At 38.6% G+C, this 27,136-nt stretch overlaps 1 protein-coding gene across 3 annotated transcripts; it reads right to left on the bottom strand.

The window, feature by feature from the left end:
- Positions 1-1,245: 1,245 nt before the first annotated feature.
- On the bottom strand, positions 1,246-26,431 carry LOC140467342 (uncharacterized). 3 transcript variants are annotated; one of them, XM_072563640.1, is made up of 4 exons: positions 26,150-26,431; positions 20,561-20,742; positions 10,234-10,438; positions 1,246-5,274 (listed from the first exon to the last, which is right to left on the bottom strand). In XM_072563640.1, the coding sequence occupies exons 2-4, from the start codon at positions 20,663-20,665 to the stop codon at positions 3,833-3,835; spliced, it is 1,752 nt and encodes a 583-aa protein (XP_072419741.1). In that variant the 5' UTR covers positions 20,666-20,742; positions 26,150-26,431; the 3' UTR covers positions 1,246-3,832. The 3 variants fall into 3 exon arrangements, with proteins under 3 accessions (XP_072419741.1, XP_072419742.1, XP_072419743.1); XM_072563641.1 differs by having other exon boundaries at positions 26,227-26,431; XM_072563642.1 differs by lacking the exon at positions 26,150-26,431 and adding an exon at positions 25,972-26,013.
- Positions 26,432-27,136: the final 705 nt, after the last annotated feature.

Below are 27,136 nucleotides of genomic sequence, written 5' to 3'. Positions count from 1 at the left end.
GATTCTATGATTCATAAATGATTTTGGAAAAACATTTCAAGCAAAAAATCAAAACTCAGTAATCATGTACAGACTTACAGTATAACTAAAATGAGAATAGTAGTACTGCAATTGCTCTTATACAACAAGAACTGGTGGGTTAGGATATTGTGTAGTATCATGGAAGATCTTCACTCCACACTAATCTGCATTTATTCCTGGGGATCATTGAACAGTGCTCTAAAGCACAAATCTAGTTTGGGTTTGTAACAGGGCAAATATCAAAGAGCAGAAAAACCAATTACATACCATTTCTGTCTGGTTTAGTTAATTTCATCCACGGTTTGAACTACCCATTATGCAATTTATTGGCCTGTGCATCTACTTGTTACTGGGAATGGGAAATCCTGCTTTCTTTAAATGTTTTTGCTTCACCTGACTGTTGATAGAAAAACATGGGTGGGGCATTCAACTATCAATAGACTCACTAATTTCAACCATGCAGGCCTCGGATAAGGATCAATGGAAAATTTACAAGTTCAAACAGAGGTCTTGCCATTGACGGTGGAAATTAGATCCACCATGTTATCTTCTGTCAACAAGCTTTACTGCTCACCAATTATAGTCCCACCCTTGTTTAATGGCAACATTTACTATTTACATTTACCCATATCCAAGTGCTCTTAAAGTACTAGGAAGGGAATAGAAAAATACTGAACCTAACCTGAATGGGTTAGTGATCTACTTTACAGTAGGCAAATTTCCATTTATAATCATATTAAATTTGATCTCTGTAGACCATCACTTTACCATATTCATTGTGCTAAAATTACACTTGGGAATGATTTTCTTTTACAGCAGCAATAATAGCCATTTGTGAATGTAAAATGTGCTCAACTCCTAAAGTTAGCATTTTGCTTCATATTGAGGGGGTTGATCATCAATGTCCCAGTCAGATTGTGAAACTGAAAGGTTACACAACTATTGTGTAAAGGAGAATAAGTATTTTGCACTTTTCCCCCCAAATATTACTGGAACCATTGTAGCTCCAGTTTGTTGAATAATGATCTCAATCAACATATTGTATAAACAGAAGTCACATGATGAACGGTTTACATGAAAACAAATTACTTGTGACACTTCCATTGGGATTTATTTTGAACAAGTGTCTGATCCACGAAAACACACTTCATTCAACTTAGTGTCAAATTAAAAACTTGAAAATCATATCTATGTCACAGCACGTTTTTTTTGTATAAAGCTACGTTGAAAAACAATTGAAAATTGTCACTCATTCATCTATAATCACCCCTTCCTTGTAAATTATCAGGACAAATCTTGAATAAAACTCAACACGGTAATTGTATTATTTTGTTTAAGGACTCCAGAAATCTCAAACGTTATGGTTTATGAAACAATAAAAAGATTCTCATCAGAAAACCACTTTGTTTGCATGATCAAAAAAGCTGAAACACTAAACTTTCACCTCACTTCCTCCACCTCCCAGCACTTAAAGCATTTTGCATTAAACTAGATACTTTGAGCTTAGGTAAATTAGATGTAGCTAAGATTCTTGGTGACTATACTAATGGGAGAGGGGGGTTTAAGAAAAGCACAAATGTTATTTTTAAACTAATTAAAATGTATTCTTTAAATCATTTTAATTCCTCCTTAATGTACAGCTTACAACCTTGGAGTCTCTAGGAATGGAAGATTACTCTTTCAGACACTGTTACAAGTAATCCAGGACGAAAATCAGAAATTAATCAAAGCTGTGTTTTCATTGCATAAGGATTTGATGAAGAAATAAATTGGCATTTTGTGACTAGCATTCAGATAATCAAGACACTACTCTCCAAAAGATGAAGGTGGAGTATCTTGAAGATGGAGATGCCAAGTTATCAATGGTGAGAGCCTGGAGGAGAAGTGTCATCAGATGAAGTTAGATTAGCAATTCCCCTTTGATGTTGCTCTCCTGTGGAATCCTAACTAAATGACTTGTTCATTCTTGAGCAGCACCTGCACCAGAGGCCATTTGACCATGAGAGTACATTGTCGAATAAGATGCTCAGCCATTGAATTGCAGTAAGTATACATCCTTTCAGGGAGATGTTAGATAGTAACCAGATGTCTTGGCTTAATTTCCCCTCATTAATTCAAGCACAGAGCTAATTGTAACAATCTTATTCTTACCTTAAATCAAGCACAAAAAAAAGGACCCTGAGCATTGTAACTGGTTAACTATAAATGAACGTTCACTATTGGCATGCAGCCATGCACTAATTTTCTGTAGTATAAATTGAAAAGCTATTCAAATTTTAGAAGAAATCGGTTCTCGCACAAGCCAATTCTTGCAATTTTAATCAGAAGTATTTTCTCTTGCACCTCCACTTCAAATATTCAATTGCACATTAACTGGTTCATTTCTTTGTTTTATATATCCAATATAAATGGCTACAAGCTTTCCAATGTCAAACTCAATGTAGTTACAGTAACGCAACATATATATGTGGTCAATGGTGCTTTGCAGCAGTTAAACAGATTTCAGACAATTTGCGATTCATTTTAGTTAAATACTCAAAGAAACCAATGCAATCTATTCCTGGTGATTGGACAAGAGATTATGGTTCTGACAAAATATCATCCTGTCAGGTAGTGGATAGGAAATTACCTAAAGAGAACAGAAACTAGATGCTAAAAGAGAAAAAGGAAGGGCCTACTGTGCACTTAGCAGCTGTCATGTAGAAAGGCTTGAGTTAAGGCCAGAGAAAACTCAAGAAAACAACACCAGTGTATTCCTTGTTGAAATCTAGCAAATTTCAGCATTGGATAACAGTATTCTGTACCATTTTATTACCAAATTTGAACATTTATTGTAAAATCAGCTGGAAATATTTAAAAACAATATACTTGGAACTTATGCTAAAAGATTTATAGTACTGCTTGGAAATTAATGTTTTAAATTCATGACTTATGGCAGGTAAGTGAATTACTAGTTCATTTACAAATTACAAACTGAAATAATGTCTTAATACATATTAGATTTAGCATTTGTATATGACAATTACTATAATCATAATTAGTCAATTTTTAGATAGATTTAGTGGTATATTATAGAATTAATTAAAAAAATGTGAAGTGATACTGGAAAGAAATGGGGCAGAGTTGGAATATTTTTTTCTAATGAGACACAGAGTATCTATACAGAAAGTTCCACACATACAAAAAGTCAGAATGCACTTAATTATACATTTACACAGTGTCATAATTAAAACAATGCTTTCAATAAAAACTAAAATTTCTCTGAAGAGTCATACAACATAAGTCATTGTTTTAAAAGGAGAGCATTTTGAAACAGTTATTTCTACTGCAAAACACAGAAGTCTTTCATTGTACTTTGACATTAATAATAGGACTGCTCCCATTAAGAAAGTTAATAGAATCTCTCATGAAGTCTTGGTTATTGATTCCAACAAATAGGGCAACAGTCCAACCCTGGACACATACTATTGAAAAACTGGAAAGCTGTCTTGCATTGTACTAAGCATTCAGAGGTCACATCCCACAAAATGAATAAGGTCAACATGCAAAAAAAAAATGCTTTATATATCAAAAGGTGGCAAAATTGCAGTAGTTACATTAATTTAAATACACAAAATAAAACAGCTCATTTTAAATTGATCTCTTTAACCATATTCTAATTCTACAGCTTCATTCCCATGTCAGAGATTGCAATGACTCTATGGCTTTATGTGGCAGTAAGTTATTGCCTGTTTTAGATAAATTGGTTTCCAGCATGTTGATGGAACTGTCTTAAGTCCATGAGATCCTGTGCAGCCTTTTAAACTCATTTCTATTCTTTTAGAAGGCCAAGTTTTCTCAGTGCTTCTCTGTGGTCTTTGCTGGATGGTCCTGGTGGCGCAACTTGCACATTAAGTGCCTTTGGTGGAGATTTCTGAAATTTGGCCGAAATATGGTTTATTGTAATTGGAAAAGACTTCCTTCCTGGTTTATCAGATGATAAAACTTCGAATGGAGATCCATGTTTGACTGACAAATCCTTTTCTGAACAAATCGACACAGGTCTGGGCCTACTGTTTGTGTTCACACCAAAAGCAGAGGCAGCACCAATCGAAGTATTTCGAGCAACATCAGAATGCAAGGTGGGCTGATTATGATCACTAGCGGTGCCAAACCTCTTTAAGCTACTTGCCTTTGTGGCACCAAACTGCCACTGTGCTGCATTTATATTTTTCACTTCTCCCTCGCTTGCATTTGCTGGTCTTCTTGCAAGAGGGAGTGTTTTGCTCATGCCAGGGTTAAGGACCGTGGTGGTTGGCATGCTGGTTCGGGCTGAACCTATGCTCGTGGTTGGAGGGGCGTTTTCACTGGCTGTGGTAAACCTTTTTAAACTGCTCGATTTTGTGGAACCCAGCTGCCACTGCACTCTGTTTGCATTCCCCACAGTCACATTTGTCATTTTATTTGCTGTGCCACTCACGCCAAGGTCAGCAGCAGTGGCTGCTGAATGGTTCAGAGGAGGTGCAATTCCAATTGGACGTTTCAGACTGTTGGTGTTTCTCGCTGACATTTCTGGTTGGTTCCGTTTAACTTCATTACTCGCTGTGACTGTCTGACCAATGGATGTCCCCTCTTTTTTTAGACTTGAAGGACTTGCTGAATTGGTTTTCTGGCCATCTGGCTCTGACAGCAATCCTAACTTACTCAAAGCTTGCATTCTTACTTGTTTTACTTCCTCATCTGTGCTGTTGTCCCTAGATAAATTATATCCATCATTTTGTGCAGCACCTTTTTGTACCTTAAAGCTATTCTGAGAGTTTCTATTAGGTACCATAAGATTATCACTCTTCTGGAAGCTTTTCAGTATGATATTGGATGGCAGTTTCCGGGGTTTTGGAGCCGTGGGAGGACCTAACTTGGTCTTTTCCTCAATAGACTCCACCAATTCACGCTGAACTATTGCACTATTGGATCTTCGCCTTGTATCTTCAGAAGGCATGGGAGTTCTGCTGGATTCTGATATTTGATTGGGTATCATGCTTTTGCTTTCAGCACTAGGTTTTTGGGTATACTTAGGCAAAGTATTTGCTCCAGTTTTAGCTCGCACCATCTGTGGGGATGTGGAATCAGTACAGTTTTTATTGCTGTGTGGTGAAACTGCCCGTGGGAATTTATATGCTCCAGATTTTTCCTGCACTGTCTGTGGGGAGATGAATTCAGTGCTATTGTTCTTGTTGTTTGGTAAAACTGCTCTTGGGATTTTTCCATCAGGTTCTATTAAAGGAATTCAAAATAAATCAAAATTAGGAGAACTTAAATAAATTCAGAATTCTTCAAAACTTAAATGGTAGCTAAATATAACAACCATTTCAAATAACTGTTAGCATGTAGATAAAAGCTTTTGGAAGTTCAGCACAGCTAAACATCTTAACACATAGTCCTTTGGAGCTATCGAGTTAGATAATATCCCATCCTATATAGGCAAAAGTGTTCCACCATACAATTCATCATATAGCTGCTAATGCACATCTATATTTTATCTAGCTTATCACTTTAAAGTTAGCGTAATTGTTGTAAATAGACAACAAGACCATTTATTTTACTTAACGAAAATGGTAGATGCAGCTGGAATTTATAATCACAGATAGAAAACAAAACAATGTTTAAAATTATATATGAAAGAACTGCAGTAACGGAAATTGATGGAAAATCTCAGCAGGTCTGGCAGTATCTGTGGAGAGAAATTAGAACAACGTTTCGGGTCGAGTGACCCATCCTCAGAACGATTCTGAGGAAGGTCACTCTATCCAAAAGTTAACTCTTGTTTCTCATCACAGCTGCTGCCAGATCTGTTGAGCATTTCCACCAATTTCCATTTTCGTTTAAAAATATATTTCTGATATTAAAATACAGTGCATGAAACCTTTACACATGGTCTATCATTGCTCCATGGCTCACAATTACAGAAATTAAATTTGTAGAAGGTTAAACTGTCTCCATTCAGGTGTTGCTATATCTTATCAACATAATCTTAAATGTCTTCCCTTTTGATTAGTTTCCGCAACATTTTATGATTAGTATCCACCATTTGCTTTAGATTAACCTGTGAAACTGGCATTCAATTCACTCTAAAACAACACACTGATTGTTCAATTATGTAGTTAGCCCTTAACCTAAATTAGTACTGAAAAGTAACTTACTTTTTTAACTAAAACAATGGAGATGCCTACTCTTCCTATTAAGAGAAAGGACAGTGTTGTAAGAATGGGTTTGTAGCAGTATGTAGAAACAGTTAGTGTTGGGGCATTAAATGTCACAGGATTGAGGAAGCATACAGAAGGACTCATCCTGTAGAGAGACAACAGAAGATGACCGGAGGTGAAGGAAAAGAACAAACTTGGAAATGGGACATATGTTGTATTTAATGGGGTTGCTGGGTATAGGGTACATGGTGACAGAGAATGCAATAAGTAAATCCAAAAGAAAAAGCAAGGGAAGGAATGGGAATGGGTTCACAACCTGAAGGTGCTGAACATAATCTTCAGTCCAGTAGTTGTAAAGTGCCTAGTCTGAAGATGAGATGTTGTTCCTCTGGAACAAAGCAGCATGCTGAGGACAGACAAATAGGCAACTGGGGATACTTTGTTAAAATAACCAGCTACAGGGTCGGGGTCATGTTGTGCAAGGACTGGAGGTGTTCTGTAAAGCAGTCACCTAGTCTGCATTAATCTTTGATGTCCTTCTATAAGGAAATTGGTCATCCTGACAGTCTGGCTTAGGTATAATTCCAGCTTCACAGCAGTGTGGCTGACTGTTGACTACACGGTGAAAGAGCCCAGCAAGTCACTTAAGCTACACCAGAAAATCTTGAGAATCAAACTGGATTGACCACCCAACTATTTGAAGAAAGCTCTGGAAGAAAAAAAAAGTACATGCTTTCTATTTCTCTCTGCAAGTCTTTCTCATTCGTTATTTGACATATTCCATCATATTGTGCAGCACTACCACACAGTATTACATGGGATACTTTAAGAACAGATTTAGCAGCTGTCAACTAACCAGTCATCTACGAAATGCTACAGGCCATCATTCACAGCTCAAAGTACTCAGCTACAATCTGTAACCTTGTGATATGACTTGTCCCTTACTTTACCATTAGCACCAAGCCAGGCTACCACCTTGCTATGTAAGGCAGCATTAGGCAAACTTAAAAATGAAAGGTGCCAACCCGGTGAAGCTATGTAGGAGTGCATCCATTCTAAACAGAAGAAGTGATGCTGTAAAAGACATAGTTGAGTGATCACTCAACTACTGAATGGTAGTCCTGCTATATCCAGACAGGGTTTGTGTTGGTCTGCTAAACAATTATTTGCAAAAGGAAGTTTTGTAATGATGGCAGAGACCAGAAAACCAGTCCCAAAGAGAAAGCCACCATTTTCAAGCAGAAATACTGAATGGGTGATCCATCACTACCTCCTTCCAAGGCCCACAGTGCCACAGCTGCCAGACTTCACCAAATTTGAAACCACTCAAAAACACAGCTGATGGTAGGTGATACATCAAAAGTTTACAGGCCTTGACAATATCCTGGATGTGGTAGTGAAGATTAATGCTCCAAAGCTAGCCATGCCTATAGTAAAGCTTCAACGCCCACATCTACTTCAAGAGATGAAATAAATTGCTTAGTGTGTCCTGTTTACATTTAATCACACATGGTATCAAGAAACTTTAAGGAAATAGAAGTTAAAAAAAAAAGACAAACTCCCCCATTGAGTGCAGTCATACCAAGCACAAGAGAAAGATAGTCACGGCTGTTGGAGGCAAATCATTTCAGCTCTAGAACTACCACAGGAGTTGCTTAGGGCAGTACCCTCTTTCCAATCATTTTCAGATGGCTCTGAATGACATTTCCCTCATCAAAAAAAGGTCAGATAAGGATGTTTGCTGGTGATTTAACAAAGTTCAGTACCATTCAAGCTTTGCTGATGAATAAAATAGCAATGCCGTTCATGTCACACAAAAATGGTGGAAGTGGCTATCCCAAAAAAAAATATAACTAACCCTTTAAATTCAACAACGTTATTACCATTATAGAATTCCCTCAAAATAGTAAGCCAGACCAGCCATATGGTTAGGTCACACAGAGTATTGTATTCAGTTCTGGTCATCTCATTACAGGAAGGAGGTGGAGCCTTTGGAGAGGGTGCAAAAGAGGTTTACCAGGACGCTGCTTGGATAAGAAGGTATGAGCTAGAAGTAGAGACAAGAAAAACTCAGGTTATTTTCTCTGTAGTGGCAGAGGCTGAGGGGAGACTTTAAAAGAGGTCTATAAAATTATGATAGGTAGGGTTGACTGTCAAAATCATTTTATTAGAGTTGAAATGTCTAATACTAAGGGGCATGCATTTAAGGTAAGAAGGGGAAGTTCAAAGGAGTTGTGAGGGGCAATTTTTTTTTAAAAATGCAGCATGGTAGGAGTCTGGAACATATTGGCAGGGGTTGTGGTAGTGAAGGCAGTTACAATGGGGGGAGTTTAAGAGACTTTTAGATAGGCACATGAATAAGCAAGGAATGGAAAGATATGGACCACGGGCAGGTGAAAAGATTTAGTTTAATTTGGTGTCATATTCCATATTATATGGTGAGCTGAAGAGCCTGTTCCTGTGCTGTACTCTTCTATGTTCAACATAAATGTTGTGGTTATAAGAACAGGTCAGAGGCTGGGAAATCTGTGACAAATAGCTCGCCTCCCATTTCCTCAGACATTTCATCATCTACAAGATAGGAATGTAGTGAAATATTCTCCACATTCTTGGGCAAGTTCATCTTTAACAGCACTCAAGCAGTTTGATATCATCCAGGACAAAGCAGTCCACTTGATTGGCATAATATCACTTTTAGCATTCATCACCAGTGAATAAGTAGAGATGGGCAATCCATGATGCCTTGCTAGCAACAATCACACATGAACAAATAAAAAAATTCATGTTCTTTTTAAAATATGGTCAGTTTGGGAATGTGGGATATGTGGCAGGAAATTTGTGCTCAGCAAGATGTCACAAATAGCAATGTGATGATCATTTAATTTCCATTAGTGATGATCAAGACACTCTGGGAACTCCCCTTCTTTTCTTCACAGTAAAGCCATTCAAATAATTTATATCCGCCTAAAGTGGTATGCATGACTAGTTTAACATTTCATTCAAAACACAGCCCGTTTGATCATTAAAGCACAACCTCAGTACCTCGGCTAAACACTCGAGTAGGTTATTGGATGGGACTTGGGACATGCACAACCCTTTTAACTTAAGTGGTAATTAATTTATAGCTAACAAACAAGATCCCAGTTAAAGCTGAAGATAGCAAACTGAATGTTTTATGAAAGCACCATGGGGAGGAGAGGGGGAAAAATTGCTTGTTTGCAGATATTAAGAGAACAGAAAATTATCTTTAGCAGGCTTAAATTATCTGAGGATTTATAGGTCACAAATATCAGCATGATAAAAAAAGAACAAAGACAAAACTATGGAAAGTAGGTTAGAGATGTATGTGTCATGAGCCACATATTTAAAGACCTACATGAGAACTAGAATTTTCTTTGCCACATTGAAGGTAATGAGGATGTTATAATAAAGCAACAGCACCTTTTAAGAAGAAGTGAAAGCTGCCAAAAGCAAGGCTTGAGATATAAAGGAAGTGGCAAAGTGGAATCATCAGAAGTGATAACCATGCTGGATGAGTCATTATATAGAAATAGAATAGTCAAGGAACAAAATCTAACTGATGGAGTGGAATTCCAGGGAGCTATCCAATGACAATAATAACTGCATTATAGTGTCAAAGGAAATTACTTGTCTTGCTCATCAGCTATACAATACAGTGCTTAGAGAAATAGCCTTTAAGAGTGCACAAAAATCAATATTCTGCTTGTTGTGTACAACCTAACAAAAATGACAAAAATGTTTATAATTATCAAGTGCAATTATTCCAGGATGCAGGTTCTGGATCCAAATTATTTCATACCACAGAAATGGATATATACAGTAGAAAAGAAAGCCATTTAGCCCTTTAGGGATTTATTGCAATTTGCTGGAATGATCTAAACCTAATCCCACTGGTCTCTCTTCACTCAAGACTCTATTTCTACCCTTATTTTAAACATATTTCTAACCACAATGAAGGTGCCACCAATTGCATGAAGACATGTATAACTATTTAAAATCAGAGTCTCACCTGGACTTTGACGATATCCTAATTCAGGGTGTGACAGGATAGGTCTTTCTGGCACACTCTCAGTTTTAGTGGAATGTTTGGTTTGCTCCAATTCATCAGTAGATAACCCATTATTGTCTTCAATATCTAATGCATCAATAGTTTCTTCAAGAAACATGAGACATTCCCTCTCTTCTGCTGAAAGATAGTCCAAGTACTCATCGTTCTGTTGAAGGAAAATCAAGGCAAACATTTAGTGCCATTGTATGGGATTGTTTAAGTTTGAAATTCAAGAGTCAGGGATAAAAAGCACTGACCCACACTGACCAAAGCAGGCTTTATGAATTACTGCTATTCACAAGGAAAAACAGTGATCCTATGCTCATTATAAAGGACTTCGACATTTTAACAGCAGCAACTCTCATACAATACAAAGCCTATCCAAACTGGCTCAAATTAAACTTGATTGGACTTTGTTGAAATCCTACATTTCAATTCCATATCTATTCTTTGCATGAGCAGCCTGAATTTCACCCCAAACAAATATACCTCTCATCTATCTCCTCACCCCTGACTGTTTTAAACTGGTTTAATCAAATGTTTTAGTCAAGTGCCAGAGCAAGTCCAAAAAAACCATGGAAATTGGAGATTTTGAAAAAAATATCATTCTGTGTTATATGCATCTCATATCATTAACTAAAGCCAACATCTCACAAAGACTTGCAGGAGTTCAAGGTCTTAAACTTTTTAGAAATATTATTTTTGAACAGAGATATTAAAACCCTCACACATATCTCTTTGTATACATTCATTGTCACACTGATTTTGTATGGTCATGGGTGAACAAGTACATGGAGCAATAGAAATCCTTTCCTGTACTGACAGGAAGAATGAGGTAATTTCTTTTCAAATATTTTCGTCAAAGGAATGGTTGAGTGGGATGGTTCAGCCAGAATGGCAGATTTGAGGGACCAGTTGGTCATTTCCCACCCTTGAATTTTGCTTGCTTGCAATTCTCCAGTTTATAACTTGTATAACCTAAAACATTTTCCTCCACCTCCAATCCTTTTAGAATAAATACTGACAAACAACATGAACTACTCAGACCATATCTGAGGAACAGCCCACAAGCTGTTCACAAATCCTAAAGAAATGAAAACAAAATGAATTGGGTCAACATCAAGTCTGGGGGAAAAGGGTTATGGGTACATTAATATTGCAAGTTTGCCAATGATACAGAGCTAGTTTTGTTTCATAATATGATGAAATGGAGAGAGAAAATATAGACAGGACTAAACTAAATGAAGCAGAAGTTCCATCCCAGAAGGATCAGAGTCAAATTATTTTGTTTGATATGGAGTCAAATTTGATGAATTTATGTAAAGATTTAATTGACAAACAGCTTCGCCCATTATCATCGCTAGGCATGGACAAAGCTCATACAGAAATGATACAATTAAAGTTCTAGGTCAGCATAAACAGGAATCCTGTATGTTTGAATATAATCTCTCGTAGCTATGGAGCAAGTCTTCCTTTTTTCAGGGTTTATCATTTCCTCCTGTAAATTTCCCAAGTATTAACAAATCTAACATGAATAAAGATTTACTCAATAACTATGTCAAAATATTCATATGGACAAAATTACTTGTCCACTAACTGCTAGAAATACATATCTCACCAGCAAAATAGAGGGAAAAGCGTCAAATTAAATATGGTCTTCAAGATTCAGCAATGCTCCATAAAGTATTTTAAGTATGTGCAGGTCACCAGGAACTACAGCCCAACAGATGTTTCCTTGTCCTTTGATTTTCATTTACTTTTCAGAAATGTTAAACCTCAACGGGGATAGACAAAAATACTTCTGTTGCTTGTTGTCAATAGGAAGAACACGCAGATTCTCCCAAGCCACAGACATGGAGAAGACTTATCTTGAGATAATATCCAAATCTACCAGACTGAGATGGATGACATTTTGGGGATAAAGCCAGAAAAGGTACTTTGTTCAATATAGTCTGATTATGTTCCTGCATTCAATCGTTATGAACAATGATCCAAGCAGCCATGGAGAACAAAGCAATGATTAAATCTTACAACTTAGGGAATTGCATAATGAATTGTCCATCTATGAACATTTTGGTGACACTCACCTGCAAAAGGAGCATTTGCCTCTCTCTAGTTAATCAAAATGAAATTCTTATACAATTTTACAAATTTCTCAGAGTAATTGGAATTCAATTCAAAGTTAAATGATTAATGCACACTTTTAATTGGATTTCCAGTCAGATGTTTCAACTGGATTCATTGTTTCTCTCAGGAAATGTTGTTAAAAGGCTTCATCAAAACACAAAGTATGATAATAAGATTGGGATTTTGCCTTACTCTGTCAAGTACAAAGTTAAACTTTGCAATACCAGGTGATAGTCCAACAGGTTTATTTGGAAGCACTGGCGTTCGGAGTGCTACTCTCTGACAGCGAGTGCTTCCAAATAAACCTGTTAGACTATAACCTGTTGTTGTGGATTTTTAACTTTTTACACCTCAGTCCAATACAAAATAATGTCTATCCAAGTACAGTAACTCAATCTTGTAAATTGCCCAAATGCATTATAAATATGGTATTTGTTTGCATTGTTCAATGTCAGCTGTACAATAGTGTAATCCATTGGTATCACAATACTACCCCATCGGTGATCTGAACTGAATATTCAAGTCATTCAAATAGATGATTCTTCAATCTCTCAGCAGGTGGACTAAGTAAATAATTCTGAGTGATAAGGTTAGGTAGGAAGCATTAAGCCACATTGTTTTGCAGTAAGTAGACAAACATTAATATAATGAGCAGCTTTCAAATCAGTCCATTTCATGTTTGCACAATAAAGTATACATACATTATGAGGCACAATTTCACTTCACTCCAACATCATTTCAATACTGTATTTTAAACTTACATTTAGCAAAAAATCCCTCATAGCTTAACTCAATAAAAGCTCTATTGAATCATGTGTTTTATCAGCCTCCAATTCATAGCCATAAGGGATTAAAAGTCTTCCTAATACAATGGATGAAAGATGTTTATCAATTGTCAAAACACTGTGTTTACAGTCCTTAAAGAAAGAGGAAGCACAATTACAATCCCAACCACCTGTTAGCTTAAAATATCTTAAATTTATAAGATTTAAAATAACTGTTCGTAATTTTTTGAACTTAAAAAAAATTCACAAGGTATCGTACATTTCAAATGGGAATTCTCATTCTCAAATTATTTCAGGACCTCAACACTTCCAATCTCTATAAAATTCACTAGAAATACGTACACTCCTCTAATTCTGGCCTTTTGCAAAATTGATGAAAATAACTGCTCAAGCATTGGTAACTCTGCCTTCAGCTGGTGGTGAACATGAGCTCTGAATTCCCTCTCTAAACCTCTCTTTCTCAAAGAATCTCCCTTAAAAACGTACCAGTCTGGCTTAATATCCATATTGACTGTTTGATAATGCACCTGACAAACATCTTATTATATATAACTTGCATTTATGTAGCACAGTAAAGTTATTCAATGAATCTGAACAAAGTGCATAACATTAGGGTAAATTTTCTAGGCCTCCAAATAGTGACATAAATATAAAATCAAGCAGCAGATTTGCAGGGAAAACATTGATGAGCAAAAATCATGAAGAGTGATGATTATGAGCAACTTTAGTTACCCAAATATCAATTAGGTAAGTATTAGAATAAAGGGCAAGGGGAAGGTGGCACTTCTGAAACATATGCAAGAGAATTTCCGTTAACAGTATGTTCTCAGTCCAACTGGAAAGGAAAATTTACTGAATCTGTCAATGGGGAATGAGGTGAGCCAGGTGGCTCAAGTGTCAGTGAGAGAACATGTGAATAAAGAAATAATAATCACTCCAGAGTGTAGATTAACAACGGAAAACAACAAAGAATAACTTAAATTAGGGCCTCTAAATAAGAAGTAGGCTAGTTTTATTGGGATGAAAGGCAATGTAGCCAAAGTAAAAAAAAAATCAAAAGACTGATAGAAAAACTGCAAAATGAACAACAGGTGATCTCCATAGAAGAGTGTTAGGCATAGTCTAGGTATAGCTCAAAAGAGTGAAAGGCAAGGAAAGCATTGTCCAAGATCCTTGGATAACAAGGAAGCTGGAGAATGAAGGGGAAAAAACCCTAGTGAAGAATTTCAATATACACCACAAAGAGTGGCTAAGCAACAGCACTACTTGTCAAGCCCTATAGGACATGGCTGCTAGGTTGCAACTGTGACAGGTAGTGAGGGAACAAACAAGAGGGAAAACACACTTGACCCCATCCTCACCAATTTACCTGCTGCAGATGCAACTGTCCATGATAGTATTGGTAACAGTGACTGCACAGTCCTCATGGAGGCAATTTCCTGTCTTCACATTGAGGATACATTATATCATTCTGTCTGGCACTGTCACTGCGTGCCGCAATGGCCATGGCCTGGAAAAATATTCCATCAATTGTACTGAAGATTTGGTGCTGTAGAACTTGCCACAGCCCTGGCCAACTACAGCTAAATATTGGCACCTACCTGATGTGAAAAATTGTCCAGGTACTTCCTGACAAAAAAAAACAAATCCAACCCAGCCAATTACTTCACAATCAGACTACTCTCAATCATTAGTAAAATGATGGAAGGCGTTGTCAGCTGTGTTATATCAAGCAGTACCTGCTCACTGACACTCAGTTTGGGTTCCACTAGGGCCACTCCGCTCCTGACTACTTTACAATCTTGGATCAAACATGGACCAAAAAGCTGAATTTCAAAGGTGGACTAAGAGTGACTGCCCTTAACACCAAGGCCACATTTGACTAAGTTGGCATCAAGGAACTCTAACAAAACTGGAGGCAATGAAAATTAGGGCAAAACTCTCCAGTGGTTAGTGTCATACATGACACAAAGGAAGATGGTTGTGGTTGTAGGAGGTCAGTCAGTCAATTCAGCTCCAGGACATCTTTGTAATAGTTCATCAGGGTAGTGTTCTAGCACAATCCAACTTTAGCTGCTTCAATGACTTTCCCTTCATCATGAGGTCAGAAGTGGGTGATGGGTGACTCTTAAAGTACTGAAGCAATCCCTGTCAAAATGCAGCAGACCTGGACATTATGAAGGATGGGCTGACAAGTCACAAGTAACATTCATGCCACACAATAACATCTCCAATAAGAGAATTTAACCATCATCCTTTGACATTCAGCATTACCATCCACAAATTCCCCATTGTCAATATCCTGGGGGTTATCTCTGATGAGAAAGTGAAAAGACCTGCCATATAAATACTGTCTCTACATTAGCAGATCACATTCTAAGAATTCTGTAGTGACTACTTCACCCGCTGACATCCAAATCATGTCCACCATCTACAAGGCAAAAATCAGGGTGTGATGGAATACTCCGCTGTTGCTTGGATGAGTGTGGGCTCCAGCAACTCAAGAAACTTGACATAAGCCAGGACAAAGCAGCCCATTTGATTGGCACTGTATCCACCAACATCCACACTACCAACACTCAATACACATTGCAGCCACTGTCTCCAAGCACTGCAGGAATTCTCCAAAGCTCCTTAGACAGCACCTTCTAAACCCACCCATCTAGAAAGACAGATAAATGGAAAGAAACATCTGCAATTTTCCACTCACCTTTCTGACTTGGAAAAATTTTGCTGTTCTTTCACTATCACTGCGTCAAAATCCTGTAATTCCCCTCCTAACAGCATTAAGGGTCTAGTTACAGCCCACAGACTGTAGTGGTTGAAGGTAGCAGCTCACCACCATCTTCTCAAGGGCAACTAGTGATAGGCAATAAGCATGTAGCCATGTCCCATGAGCAAACAAAACATTGCTGAGGGCAGTTGTGGGATTAGTTGGGAAATGAGGAAAATAAAATTGCCAAAGGCTAAATGAGAGAATTCTAATTAACATAAGGGAATCCAATAATTTAATAGCATGTGAATAATAATGGATTTTAAAAGACAGGAACATAATGTATACTTGCAGGCATAGGGTGGATCTAGAATACTAGAGAAAGTTGGTAAAATACTGGTAGCAATGTAAAAATTGATAAGAAACCTGTCGTAGAAAGGCTGATGATGCTTAAGAATTGATAAATGATTTGGTCTGGTTCCTTTGATCCTGGTTACAAAAGGAAGTGGAGACTGTGAACGGGCTGTCACAAATCTTCCTGCTCGGGGAGAAGTATAAATCTTTGAAAGCAATAGACTAAATTAAGAGAGCAGTTAGTGACGCATATCACTTCTGAACTTCATAAATAGAGGTATTTATTACAAAAGGTGGGAAGTTTGCTGGACCTTTATAAAGCGCAAGTTAAATCACACGGAGAGCTTGTGACCACTTCTGGTCAATATTCTTCCGGAAGATCCTTGACAGGAACAGAGGAGATTTACGAAAGTAGTTGCAGGAATAAGAGCTTTGAACTGTTAGCTTAGGGAAGCTGTTAGTCTCTGTGGAGCAAACAAGGCAAGGGGGCATGTGTTTACAGAGTCATAGAGATGTGCAGTACTGAAACAGACCCTTCAGTCCAACTTGTTCATACCGACCAAATATCCCAACCCCATCTAGTCCACCTGCCAGCACCTGGCCCATATCCCTCTAAACCCTTCCTATTCATATTCCTATCCAGATGCCTTTTAAATATTGCAATTGTACTAGCCCCTACCATTTCCTCTGGCAGCCCATTCCACATACACACCACCCTGTTTGAAAAAGTTGCCCCTTAGGTCTCTTTTATATCTTTCCCCTCTCACTCTAAACCTATGGCTTCTAGTTCTGGACTCCCCCACCTCAGGGTAAAAGACTTTGCCTATTTATCCTATCCATGCCTCTCATGATTTTAGAAGCCTTTATAAGGTCACCCCCTCAACCTCCAACACTCCAGGGAAAACAGCCCGAGTCTATTCAACCTCTCTCTATAGCTCAAATTCTCCAATCCTGGCAACATCCTTGTAAATCTTTTCCGAACCCTTCCAAGTTTCACAACATCGTTTGTTTTATAAAGTTATGGTATATTTCATTACAGGGGCAAAAGAAGATCTGTTACAATTAGCTGAGAATACAAGTGATTGGGGACACAGACAATCCCTCTACAGACATTGGAGGAAGAGGAATCCTTCTACAGACATTGGAGGAAGAGATTTTTCTGGGGCATACAAGAGTCGAAAAATGTGATGCTGGAAAAAGCATAACAGGTCAGGCAGCATCCAAGGAGTAGGAGAGTCAACATTTTGGGCACAAGCCCTTCATCAGGAATATAGAGGGGGAACAGGGCTGAGAGATAAATAGAGGGGTGGGGTTGGGGCTGTGGGGTGGGACGGTAGTTGGGATGGTGAATAGGTGGATACAGGTCACCTCCCCATGCATCCATCAATTACCATCCCATCTATCTTCCCTAAAGCCCCAGTCCAACATTTATCTCTCAGCCCCTTTCCCCTCCACATTCCTGATGAAGGGCTTATGCCCGAAATATCAACTCTCCTGCTCCACAGATGCTGCCTTACCTGCTGTGCTTTTTCCAGTGACACACTTTCAACTTTGAGTCTCCAGCATCTGCAGTCCTCACTTTCACCTGGGAGATGTGAGAGTCAGAGATACCATTTAATAAAATATAAATGTACCAATGACTTGGAACTCCCTACCTATGATGTGGTGGAAGCAGGCGATTGATTACTTGAATTGGGTATGAAAGAAAGGATTACAGGGCTCGAGTACAGACTGGCGAAATTGCTCTAGATGGTTTCTAACCAATCTGTTCAGGGACATTATTACATACTTTTGGAGCAAGTGGATCTTGAGTGAGCTCATATAGTTTCAATAGCTGAGTGGTCTCCCTCTGTGTCATAGACTGATCTGTTAGACTTTAATATTATTTGATTATAGCCTGGTAAACTTAAAAAATAATTTAGTTGCTCAGTAAATCAGATTTGATCTTTCTGCTTCAGATATGTTTCAAATTTGAAACAATTTATATAAGAGATTCTATTTGTTACAATAGAAACATACAAGAGAATATGATTTGGATGTTTCAATGTATAATTTCAGTTACATCACACTGTAAATTTTTGCGATAAATTCTGTGATACGATCGAGCCCTCCACTATCACCTGATGAAGGAGCGTCGCTCCGAAAGCTAGTGTGCTTCCAATTAAACCTGTTGGACTATAACCTGGTGTTGTGTGATTTTTACCTTTGTACAAGAGAATAGGTTAATTCGCTAAAGTTAAATGCAGGTTGCTGCATGCACTTTTTAAAAAACTACAAAAGGTGAATATTATGTTGTTTAAATCAGCACAAAAAAAAACAAATGCTGACCCAGGAGTTAAACAGATGAACCACAGTTAATCTACAAACGTAAATCCTAACTGGAAGTACCAGTTTCAATGATCTAAAAGGTCAGTAAAAACAGGTTCTTCTACATTCTTCAAGTGAAAAGTAAGAAATCACCAACTGCCCCAAATAAAAAGCTAAACATACAGGATATCCTAATATCTCTTTCTCAAAATTATCTAACAGGGTTCCATTTTTAACTTGTGTTATCACAAAAATAGCTACCACAAGCAAGGAAACCAATCAGTCCCCAGCAATTCTGTTTTACATACTGATTGCTTTACGTTTCATGCTAATCACAATTGGAGATCACTCAGCACATCGGACCTGCGCTGACACCTCCACAGAGCTATCCAATTAGTCCTACTCCTATTTCTGCATGAAAATTAAACAATATTCACAAACTTAATAATATAAACAAATCCCCTTTGTACTTGAAAACCACAACCATCTTCACAAACACAAAAATGTGGTGTATACAACTACCCCAGCTCAGCTGTTACTTTTAAACCCTGAAACTTCCCTGCTTCCCTCCCAAATGACTCAAGGTAATTAAGAGAGACTTGGAAAAATCAAGAGAGACAATATGTGTATTTTATTAGTAGAAACATTGGCCAATTCATAAAATTAATTGAGATGACTTGCATAAAGTATATGGATTTAGTATTCTGGGTGTGTAAACTGTCAGATCTGTCCAACTGTGTTATAGACTTACAGCGATTGAAAATTATATCCTATCTCAATTCCACATTGATTAGCTTGATGAGTTTGAAGTTTCCTTTACATTAAGGAATTTTGCACCAGAGACCCAGGTTCAATTCCTGCCTCAGGCAACTGTCTGTGTGGAGTTTGCACATTCTCCCCGTGTCTGCGTAGGTTTCCCCCGGGTGCTCCGGTTTCCTCCCACAGTCCAAAAATGTGCAGGTTAGGTGAATTGGCCATGTTAAATTGCCTGTAGTGTTAGGTGAAGGGGTAAGTGTAGGAGAATGGGTCTGGGTGGGTTGCTCTTTGGAGGGTCGGTGTGGACTTGCTGGGCCGAAGGGTCTGTTTCCACACTGTAAGTAATCTAAGTAAATCTTAATTCTGGTATTGATGAAACACTGCAGGCTTTTTCTCTCCTCTGTATTTGATATAGCATGCATTCAGTGATGTGCTACATGGCTTGTCCAATCAGAATTTGGAAGTTGTAAACAACAAAATTGGAGTTGGAGAGGTTATGGATATCAAAACAAAAATATTTTCCTCTTGCTTAGGCAAATAATTGTTTTGCAATGTTACACATTAGATTATATTCCCTACAGTGTGGAAACAGGCCCTTCAGCCCAACAACACCACACCGACCCTCCAAAGAGTAACCCACCCAGACCCATTTCCCTCTAACTAATGCACCCAACACTATGGACAATTTAACATGGCCAGTTCACCTGAACTGCACATCTTTGGACTGTGGGTGGAAACCCACGCAGACACAGGGAGGATGTGCAAACTCCACACAGACAATCACCCGAGGCTGGGATTGAACCTGGGACCCTGGTGCTGTGAGGCAACAGTGCTAACCATTGAGCCACCGTGCCACCCATGCAAATGTTGTTGACTAGATATTCAAACACATTAAGTTTTTTACTACTATGCAATTGTACTCAGGTCCCAAAATACAAACATATAAGAAAGAAATAAGAAGCTCCACCCAAGAAAAATCAGAGAACAGTTTTGATTATGAAACACTGGATTAAATGTAACATCTACAGAAATTATGGTTGGTCACACAAAAATTGGTCAAGAGATCAGAAATTTCAATCTTTTAAATTAGAAAATATTATTACAAAATAAATTACCAACTTAAAAAAATTAGTAATAATTGTTCAGCGTGGTGAGATTTTGTTGTCAGATTATCTTGTCTCCTTTATACAATTATCACACCCATCTTGGAAAATTGCTATCTCTTATTAAAATATGAAAGACTTACAAAAGCAGAGTTAGTGCTGATTACATTGTTGCAGCTTCCAACAATACTGACACTGGCAATGGAATCCATGGGAAATTGTCCAGCCCACGTATCACTTGTGGGCATCGCACTAGGGCCTTCTTAGTTGGATTAGTCCTGGCAAGGGTATACTTTGAATAAGAACCAGAAAAAGCCAATAAACACTGTAATCAGAAAACAAGAACATATAAATATCATCGTAAAAAGAATAAATCAGAAAAGAAACTCAACAAGAAATTACCAAACATTTAAAAATCACATTATGTTAAGTCACAATATGTTCTAATTATATTACTTCCTGTTAACAGAAAAGCCAGGAAAACATTGGAGATGAATTAACACATGGCCATTGTGTACTGTACAGTATATCAAATGTCACCCTGTTTTACAACTAGATATACCATTCCATGTAATAAGATATGGATTTACTATAAGAACACCCACTATTAAAGTTGCAGATTTCATATCATCAATATTTTGTGGTCCAGTTTCCAAGAAGTGCAGTTGATAATGGCACAATGAGGGAAACTACATCTGAGATTGGGGTGAACAGGATAATTATTATGCACAGTTGATTAGAGAGAATGATTGTGAATTAAGCAGTAGAAGATGACAAGAAAGTATAGACTGGAGTAGATGAACTCAATGTCAAACTATCCACAAAAGGTTAGGAAAGTTCCATGGCACCACAAGAGGCCTTAACAGATTCTTTTAAAGCTTTGTATTAAAGAAAAATACTGTGGATGCTGGCAATAAGACCACAGGAGTTTGGGAGCAGAATTAGGTCATTTGGCCAATTGAATAATGGAGCAAATTCAATCATGGCAAATATGTTTCTAACCACACTGCCCTGCCTTCTCCTTGTAAACTTTGATTCCTTTACTAATCAAGAACATATCTCTGTCTTAAATAGAATGAATGACTTGGCCTCCACAGCCCTCTGTGGAAATGAGTTCCATAGATTAATGACCCTCTGGCTGAAGAAATTCCTCCTCATCTTAGTTCTAAAGTGCCTTCCCTTCACTGAGGCTGTGACCTCAGGCCCTAGTCTCTCCTACTGGTGGAAACATCTTCTCTATATACACTCTATCCAGGCTTCTCAGTTATCTGTAAGTTTCAATGAGGTTCCCCCTCATCCTTCTAAACTAAAAGTACAGAGTCCCTACTCTCTCCTTATATGAAAAGCCCTTCACTACCAGAATCATTCTTGTAAACTTCCTCTGGTACCCTCCCCACTAGCACATCCCTCCTTAGATGCGAAGCTTAAAATTGCTCACAATATTCCAAATGCTGTCTGCCCAAAGCCTTAAACAGCCTCAGCAGTATACTTTTGCTCTTGTTTACTGAACCTGCGTATTCACCTTAAAAGAATCCTGAACTATGACTTCCAAGTCCCATTGCATTTCTGATTTCTGAAGCCTTTATAGACAATAGGTGCAGGAGTAGGTCATTCTGCCCTTTGAGCCTGCACCACCATTCAATATGATCATGGCTGATCATCCTTAATCAGTATCCTGTTCCTGCCTCATCTCCATAACCCTTGATTCCACAATCCTTGAGAGCTCTATCCAACTCTTTCTTAAATGAATCCAGAGACTGGGCCTCCACTGCCCTCTGGGGCAGAGCATTCCACACAGCCACCATTCTCTGGGTGAAGAAGTTTCTCCTCATCTGTTCTAAATGGTCTACCCTGTATTTTTAAGCTGTGTCCTCTGGTTCGGCACTCACCTATCAGCAGAAACATGTTTCCTGCCTCCAGAGTGTCCAATCCTTTAATAATCTTATATGTCTCAATCAGATCCCCTCTCAGTCTTCTAAACTCAAGGGTATACAAGCCCAGTCGCTCCAGTCCTTCAGTGTGTGGCAATACCGCCATTCCAGGAATTGATCTCGTGAACCACCGCTGCACCCCCATGTAGAAAATAGTCTACACCTCTATTCTTCCTAAGTGCATAACCTCAGACTCTCATATCATATTCCATCTGCCACTCCTTTGCCCACATCCTTCTGCTGCCTCTCTACTTCAGTACCATCTGTCCTGCCACCAATCTTTGTGCTATCTGCAAACTTAGCAATAATGCCCTCAGTTCCTTCATCCGATCATTAACGTATAACTTGAACAGTTGTGGTCCTGACACAGACCACTGCAGAACTCCACTAGTCACCAGCTGCCATCATGAAAAAGACATCTTCATCCCCTCTCTCTGCCTTCTGTCATACAACCAACCCTCTGTCCATATCAGTACTTGTCCCTAATAATTTATTTTATTTAGCAGCCTCCTGTATGACACCTTGACAAAGGCCTTCTAGAAACCCAAATAGATTGTATCTGTTGCCTCTCCTTTATCTAACTTGCTTGTTACCTCCTAAATGAATTCTACCAGATTTGTTGGTCATGACCTCCCCTTGATGAAGCTGTGCTGACTCAATCCTAATTGACCATGCACTTCTAAATACTCTGCAATCTTATTCTTAACAATGAACTGTAAAATCTTACCAATAATTGAATTTGAGCTAACTGGCCTACAGTTTCCTATCTTCTGTTTCCTTCCCTCTTAAACACGGGTGTTACTTTAGTAATTTTCCAGTCCTCTGGGACTCTCCCTGACCCCTGTGATTCTTGAAAGATCATCTTCTATCTTCCCTAGTACCTTCTCCTTAGTGATGGCCACTACACTCACCTCTGACCCCTGTCTTCTGAAGTTCTGATATGCTGCTGGGGTCTTCCACTGTGAAAACTGAAGCAAATTACCTATTCAGTTCCTCTGAACTTTCTTTGTTCTGAAAATACTTCGGACTGTCAGCATTTTTCAAGAGAGAAACAGGGTTAACCTTGATTCAAATAAGATTCCTCTTCGAATCCCAAATAGCATGCTTCTTAAAACACAGTTTTCTGAAGTAATATTTGACTGGAAATTATATTTCGGATTTTCTCTTCAGAGATTGGCAAAGCTGCTGTGCATTTCCAATATTTGTTTATTTTTAATTTATTATATGCAATCTTTAAATGACTCCCTGTCAGCAGTAGTTCAAATCAGCACTAAACTTTCACTGGGGAGTTTAGTTTGCTTATATATTCTATGTAAATTCAGTGGTGGCACAAGTTCAATGTATTTCGGTTATGAGCCCAACAGAATATACCATGTCATAAAGCTAACCACAACAATTTATTGTATTAACTTAATATCAAGTAACCTCACTGGAGCAGTATACAATAAAATTTAACAATAAGTCACAAAGGAGTGTGGCCAAAGGTTTTGTCAAAGAGATAGATTTCTAAAAAATGTCTTGAAGGAGTAAGGAGTGTTAAAGAGGTGGTGAGATTTAGTAGGGAGGAAATCCAGAAGTTAGGGCCATGGCAGCCAAAGGCATAGCCATGAATGTCTGAATGATGAAAATCTCAAATAGCGGCTTTTAGATTTTTCAGTTTAATTAAAGACTTTCTTACGCTTGCTGCATCAGTGTGTAATTAATTCCAAGATGGCAGCAGAGTAGGACTGCTCAACTGGAGCTTGACCGCTCCCTCCATTTTTGTGTTTTTTCCCCCCCTTCTTTCTTCTGACCTTGTGTCCTTTTAAAAGCAAAGTCATTATGGACTCCTGCCCTTAAGAGCCTCAGGTGGAACCAGTGCAGATTCCTGGCCTCAGCACAGACTTCTGGCCTGGAGGTGAATCCTCGCACTTCTGCCCTTGAGGTGAAGCCCAGCACGGTCTATAGGCTAGATGCCAGCACGGATTGGGTTGGAAGGACTGTTATTCTGAACTTTTAAAATTCATTATTTTTCAGATTTATTCATATGATTTTGTACTAAGGTGACACAAAAGGTCTGCCATGTTGGACTTTTTGTTTTCCCCGCCACCCCTCCCCAACTCCGAAGAATTTGTACTTATGAATCTGTACCTAGATACTTCTGTAGCCAACATAGCACCCTAAGTGGCAACATCTAAATTTTTCACTGTCCTCATGTGAGCACGTGACAATAAAGCTAATTCTAATTCTAAATACTGGTAAGGCTTATTTCAACAGCAAAAGATGTACCAATGTTTTATTCACCTGAAAAGGGTACATCTCCTTATAAATCAGAGCTCATTTAAATACACTCAGATCAGCAAATTTATACATCAAAATGTCTCTGCTATGATTAGTGTGCACTTGCCATAAAATGGAGAGTCATTAGAAGGGCAACGTGGAATTGCCTTAATGGGCACACCACTTAAAATGCAAAGATTTAGAAAGCTTTGACTGCGTGAAAACCCTTTACAAACCACGAAAGAGCATTTATGGGAGACTGTAATTAACATTGTACAGCACGTTTCTCCAAACCTGATTTTGGAAATATACAAAAATCCTATTAAAATTCTAAATGGCCCCTGCATTTTTTTTTAAATCAGACTATCATGTTTTTTTCAAAAAGCAGTTTGAACATCGCTTTGTAAATTTCAAAAGGGAACAGGGCGGAAGAATCCAGTTTTAAAACAGCCCTTCAATTTCGTTTATTCACCAGGAAACGTAAAAGGGAGGAAGAGAGAAACAGAGGTTCTCCTTTTGGTCTGAACTTCAAATTCAACATTTAACAAATGAGCGTTTCCCCCACGACGCGCGATGATTTAACTTGTCCACCACACGGTTACACCTCTTCTTTCCTTTCAGTGAACACTAGAATAAACGAAGGGGCAAAGTATGCTCAGGTATGCACGAAGAAAGCAGCATTTTTAGCCAATAAGATTAACGCAAATTGCTCCTGCAATATCAGGTTAGTCGAGCCGCCAGTATTCAACCCACTATGTCAGGTCATGTGATGGTATTGACAAAAGGTGGGGATAAGATTCAGCTCAAACTGAACATTCCTTCTTAAAAAAAAACTCCTTGCAACACAGAATATCTGCTTTTTAAAAAAAGGTAGAAACGAAGTACTGGAAGTGTACTTTACACAATACACCAATTGGGTATTAATACATAGTTCAGGCTAATGCTTTGGTTACTTTTAGATCCCAACAATAATGAGTCAAGAACATTCTGCACACTTTCCCACCACATCGTTTCAAAAATCTCAGTCTTTGCCCAACAAATCGTAACGAAACTTGAGGGTTTTTAAACAGAAACAAAAAAAAAGAGCCTGGAAACGACTTCGGAGCAAGCAAAATTAACTCTGGAATAGAATGACGTTGATCTAGTTTGGGTACAACACTTTCCGGGAGATAGTTCAAGTAGGTGGCAAATCAACTTTCCCCGATACACAATCAGCTCGTTCATCGAGAATCCAGTGTTAATCACAGATCATTCATTTAGGCTAGATTAAAGTACGCGGAAAGCTTGAACGCATCGAGTGTCCCAGGTCAGCGACGGATTCGCTGCACAGCCTGGGATACAGTTCATCAACTTTTTAACTAAACCTGAAGCGCGCTGATTGCTGTGAAATCCCTGGCCTCGACACCGGACAACGCTGTGCCTTCTATCCCTGACAACCGATCATACTTTCATTTAGAGCGGAGTCAAGAGAACTTCACCCAGCGTTTTCTTTAGCGCTCTCAATGACATTGAAAGGGACTCCCAGTTTAATCATTTACTCACCTGAATACAACCAATCTCGATAAATCCAACTACGTTTGGAAAGAGCTCATAGACAATTCAAAACAAATGAAACTCACTCTCGCGGGTTCTTCCGGTAAATTGTCGTGTTTTAGTGCGTCCGCTGGTTAAATTCTTTGCTTAATCCTTCCCTTTACAGCTTCAGAGATGCACCCTTCCGCGCCAGCCAATGAACTTTGGCTTTCTACCTGCAATAAACATACCAGCCCTCTCGAATCTCTGCACATGGTGACAAATCAGATTCCTTCATTTTTACTGAACCTGTCGAACGCATCCCGCTCACTCACCTTAGTCAACAAAACCTTGCCTCGCCTCTCTCTTACTCGCATCCAACCAGATCCAGTTTCGTTCAGCTCATCAACCAATCAGCGCTTCTCGTAGCATACCTCCCGACCAGTTCGCTGGGAATGTCCGCCTCTTTCTACTAGGACATACCCCTTTAGAAACGGGGCTGGCAGATGTGGATGTTTTAGTCAAGTTGTGGAAACCTTACCCTTATCAGGATGAACCGTTACAAATTCCATGCTAGCCCCACTGGAGAAAAACTATCCACAGAAAATTTCTAATGTTGCTGATAGTGTAACATATTTTAATAAATGCAATATAGCTGGGGAGTTTTGATGTTAAAATAGTATTGAAGAATATAAGCAGATCTGAGTAGAGAAGCCAACATTACGAGTCAGAGTCAGAGATGAAAAGCATGCAAACAGACCCTTCGGACCAACCCGTCCATGCCGACCAGATATCCCAACCCAATCTAGTCCCATTTGCCAGCACCCGGCCCATATCCCTCCAAACCTTTCCTATTCATATACCCATCCAAATGCCTCTTAAATGTTGCAATTGTACCAGCCTCCACCATATTCTCTGGCAGCTCATTCCATACCCATACCATGCTCTGTGAAAAAGTTGCCCCATAGGTCTCTTTTATATCTTTCCCCTCTCCCCCTAAACCTATGCCCTCTAGTT

The sequence above is a fragment of the Chiloscyllium punctatum genome, chromosome 45, assembly GCF_047496795.1.
Source record: "Chiloscyllium punctatum isolate Juve2018m chromosome 45, sChiPun1.3, whole genome shotgun sequence".
NCBI lineage: Eukaryota > Metazoa > Chordata > Chondrichthyes > Orectolobiformes > Hemiscylliidae > Chiloscyllium > Chiloscyllium punctatum.
The sequence above is the reverse complement of the archived record's forward strand: the minus strand, read 5'-3'. Positions and strand labels throughout refer to the sequence as shown.

Coding starts and splice junctions, on each gene's coding strand:
- LOC140467342 (XM_072563640.1), bottom strand. CDS start 20,665: ATGCCCACAAGTGATACGTGGGCTGGACAATTTCCCATGGATTCCATT. Junction 10,439..20,560: donor TCAGCACTAACTCTGCTTTT/GTAAGTCTTTCA, acceptor TTCCTTCAACAG/AACGATGAGTACTTGGACTA. Junction 5,275..10,233: donor AGGATATCGTCAAAGTCCAG/GTGAGACTCTGA, acceptor TTCCTTTAATAG/AACCTGATGGAAAAATCCCA.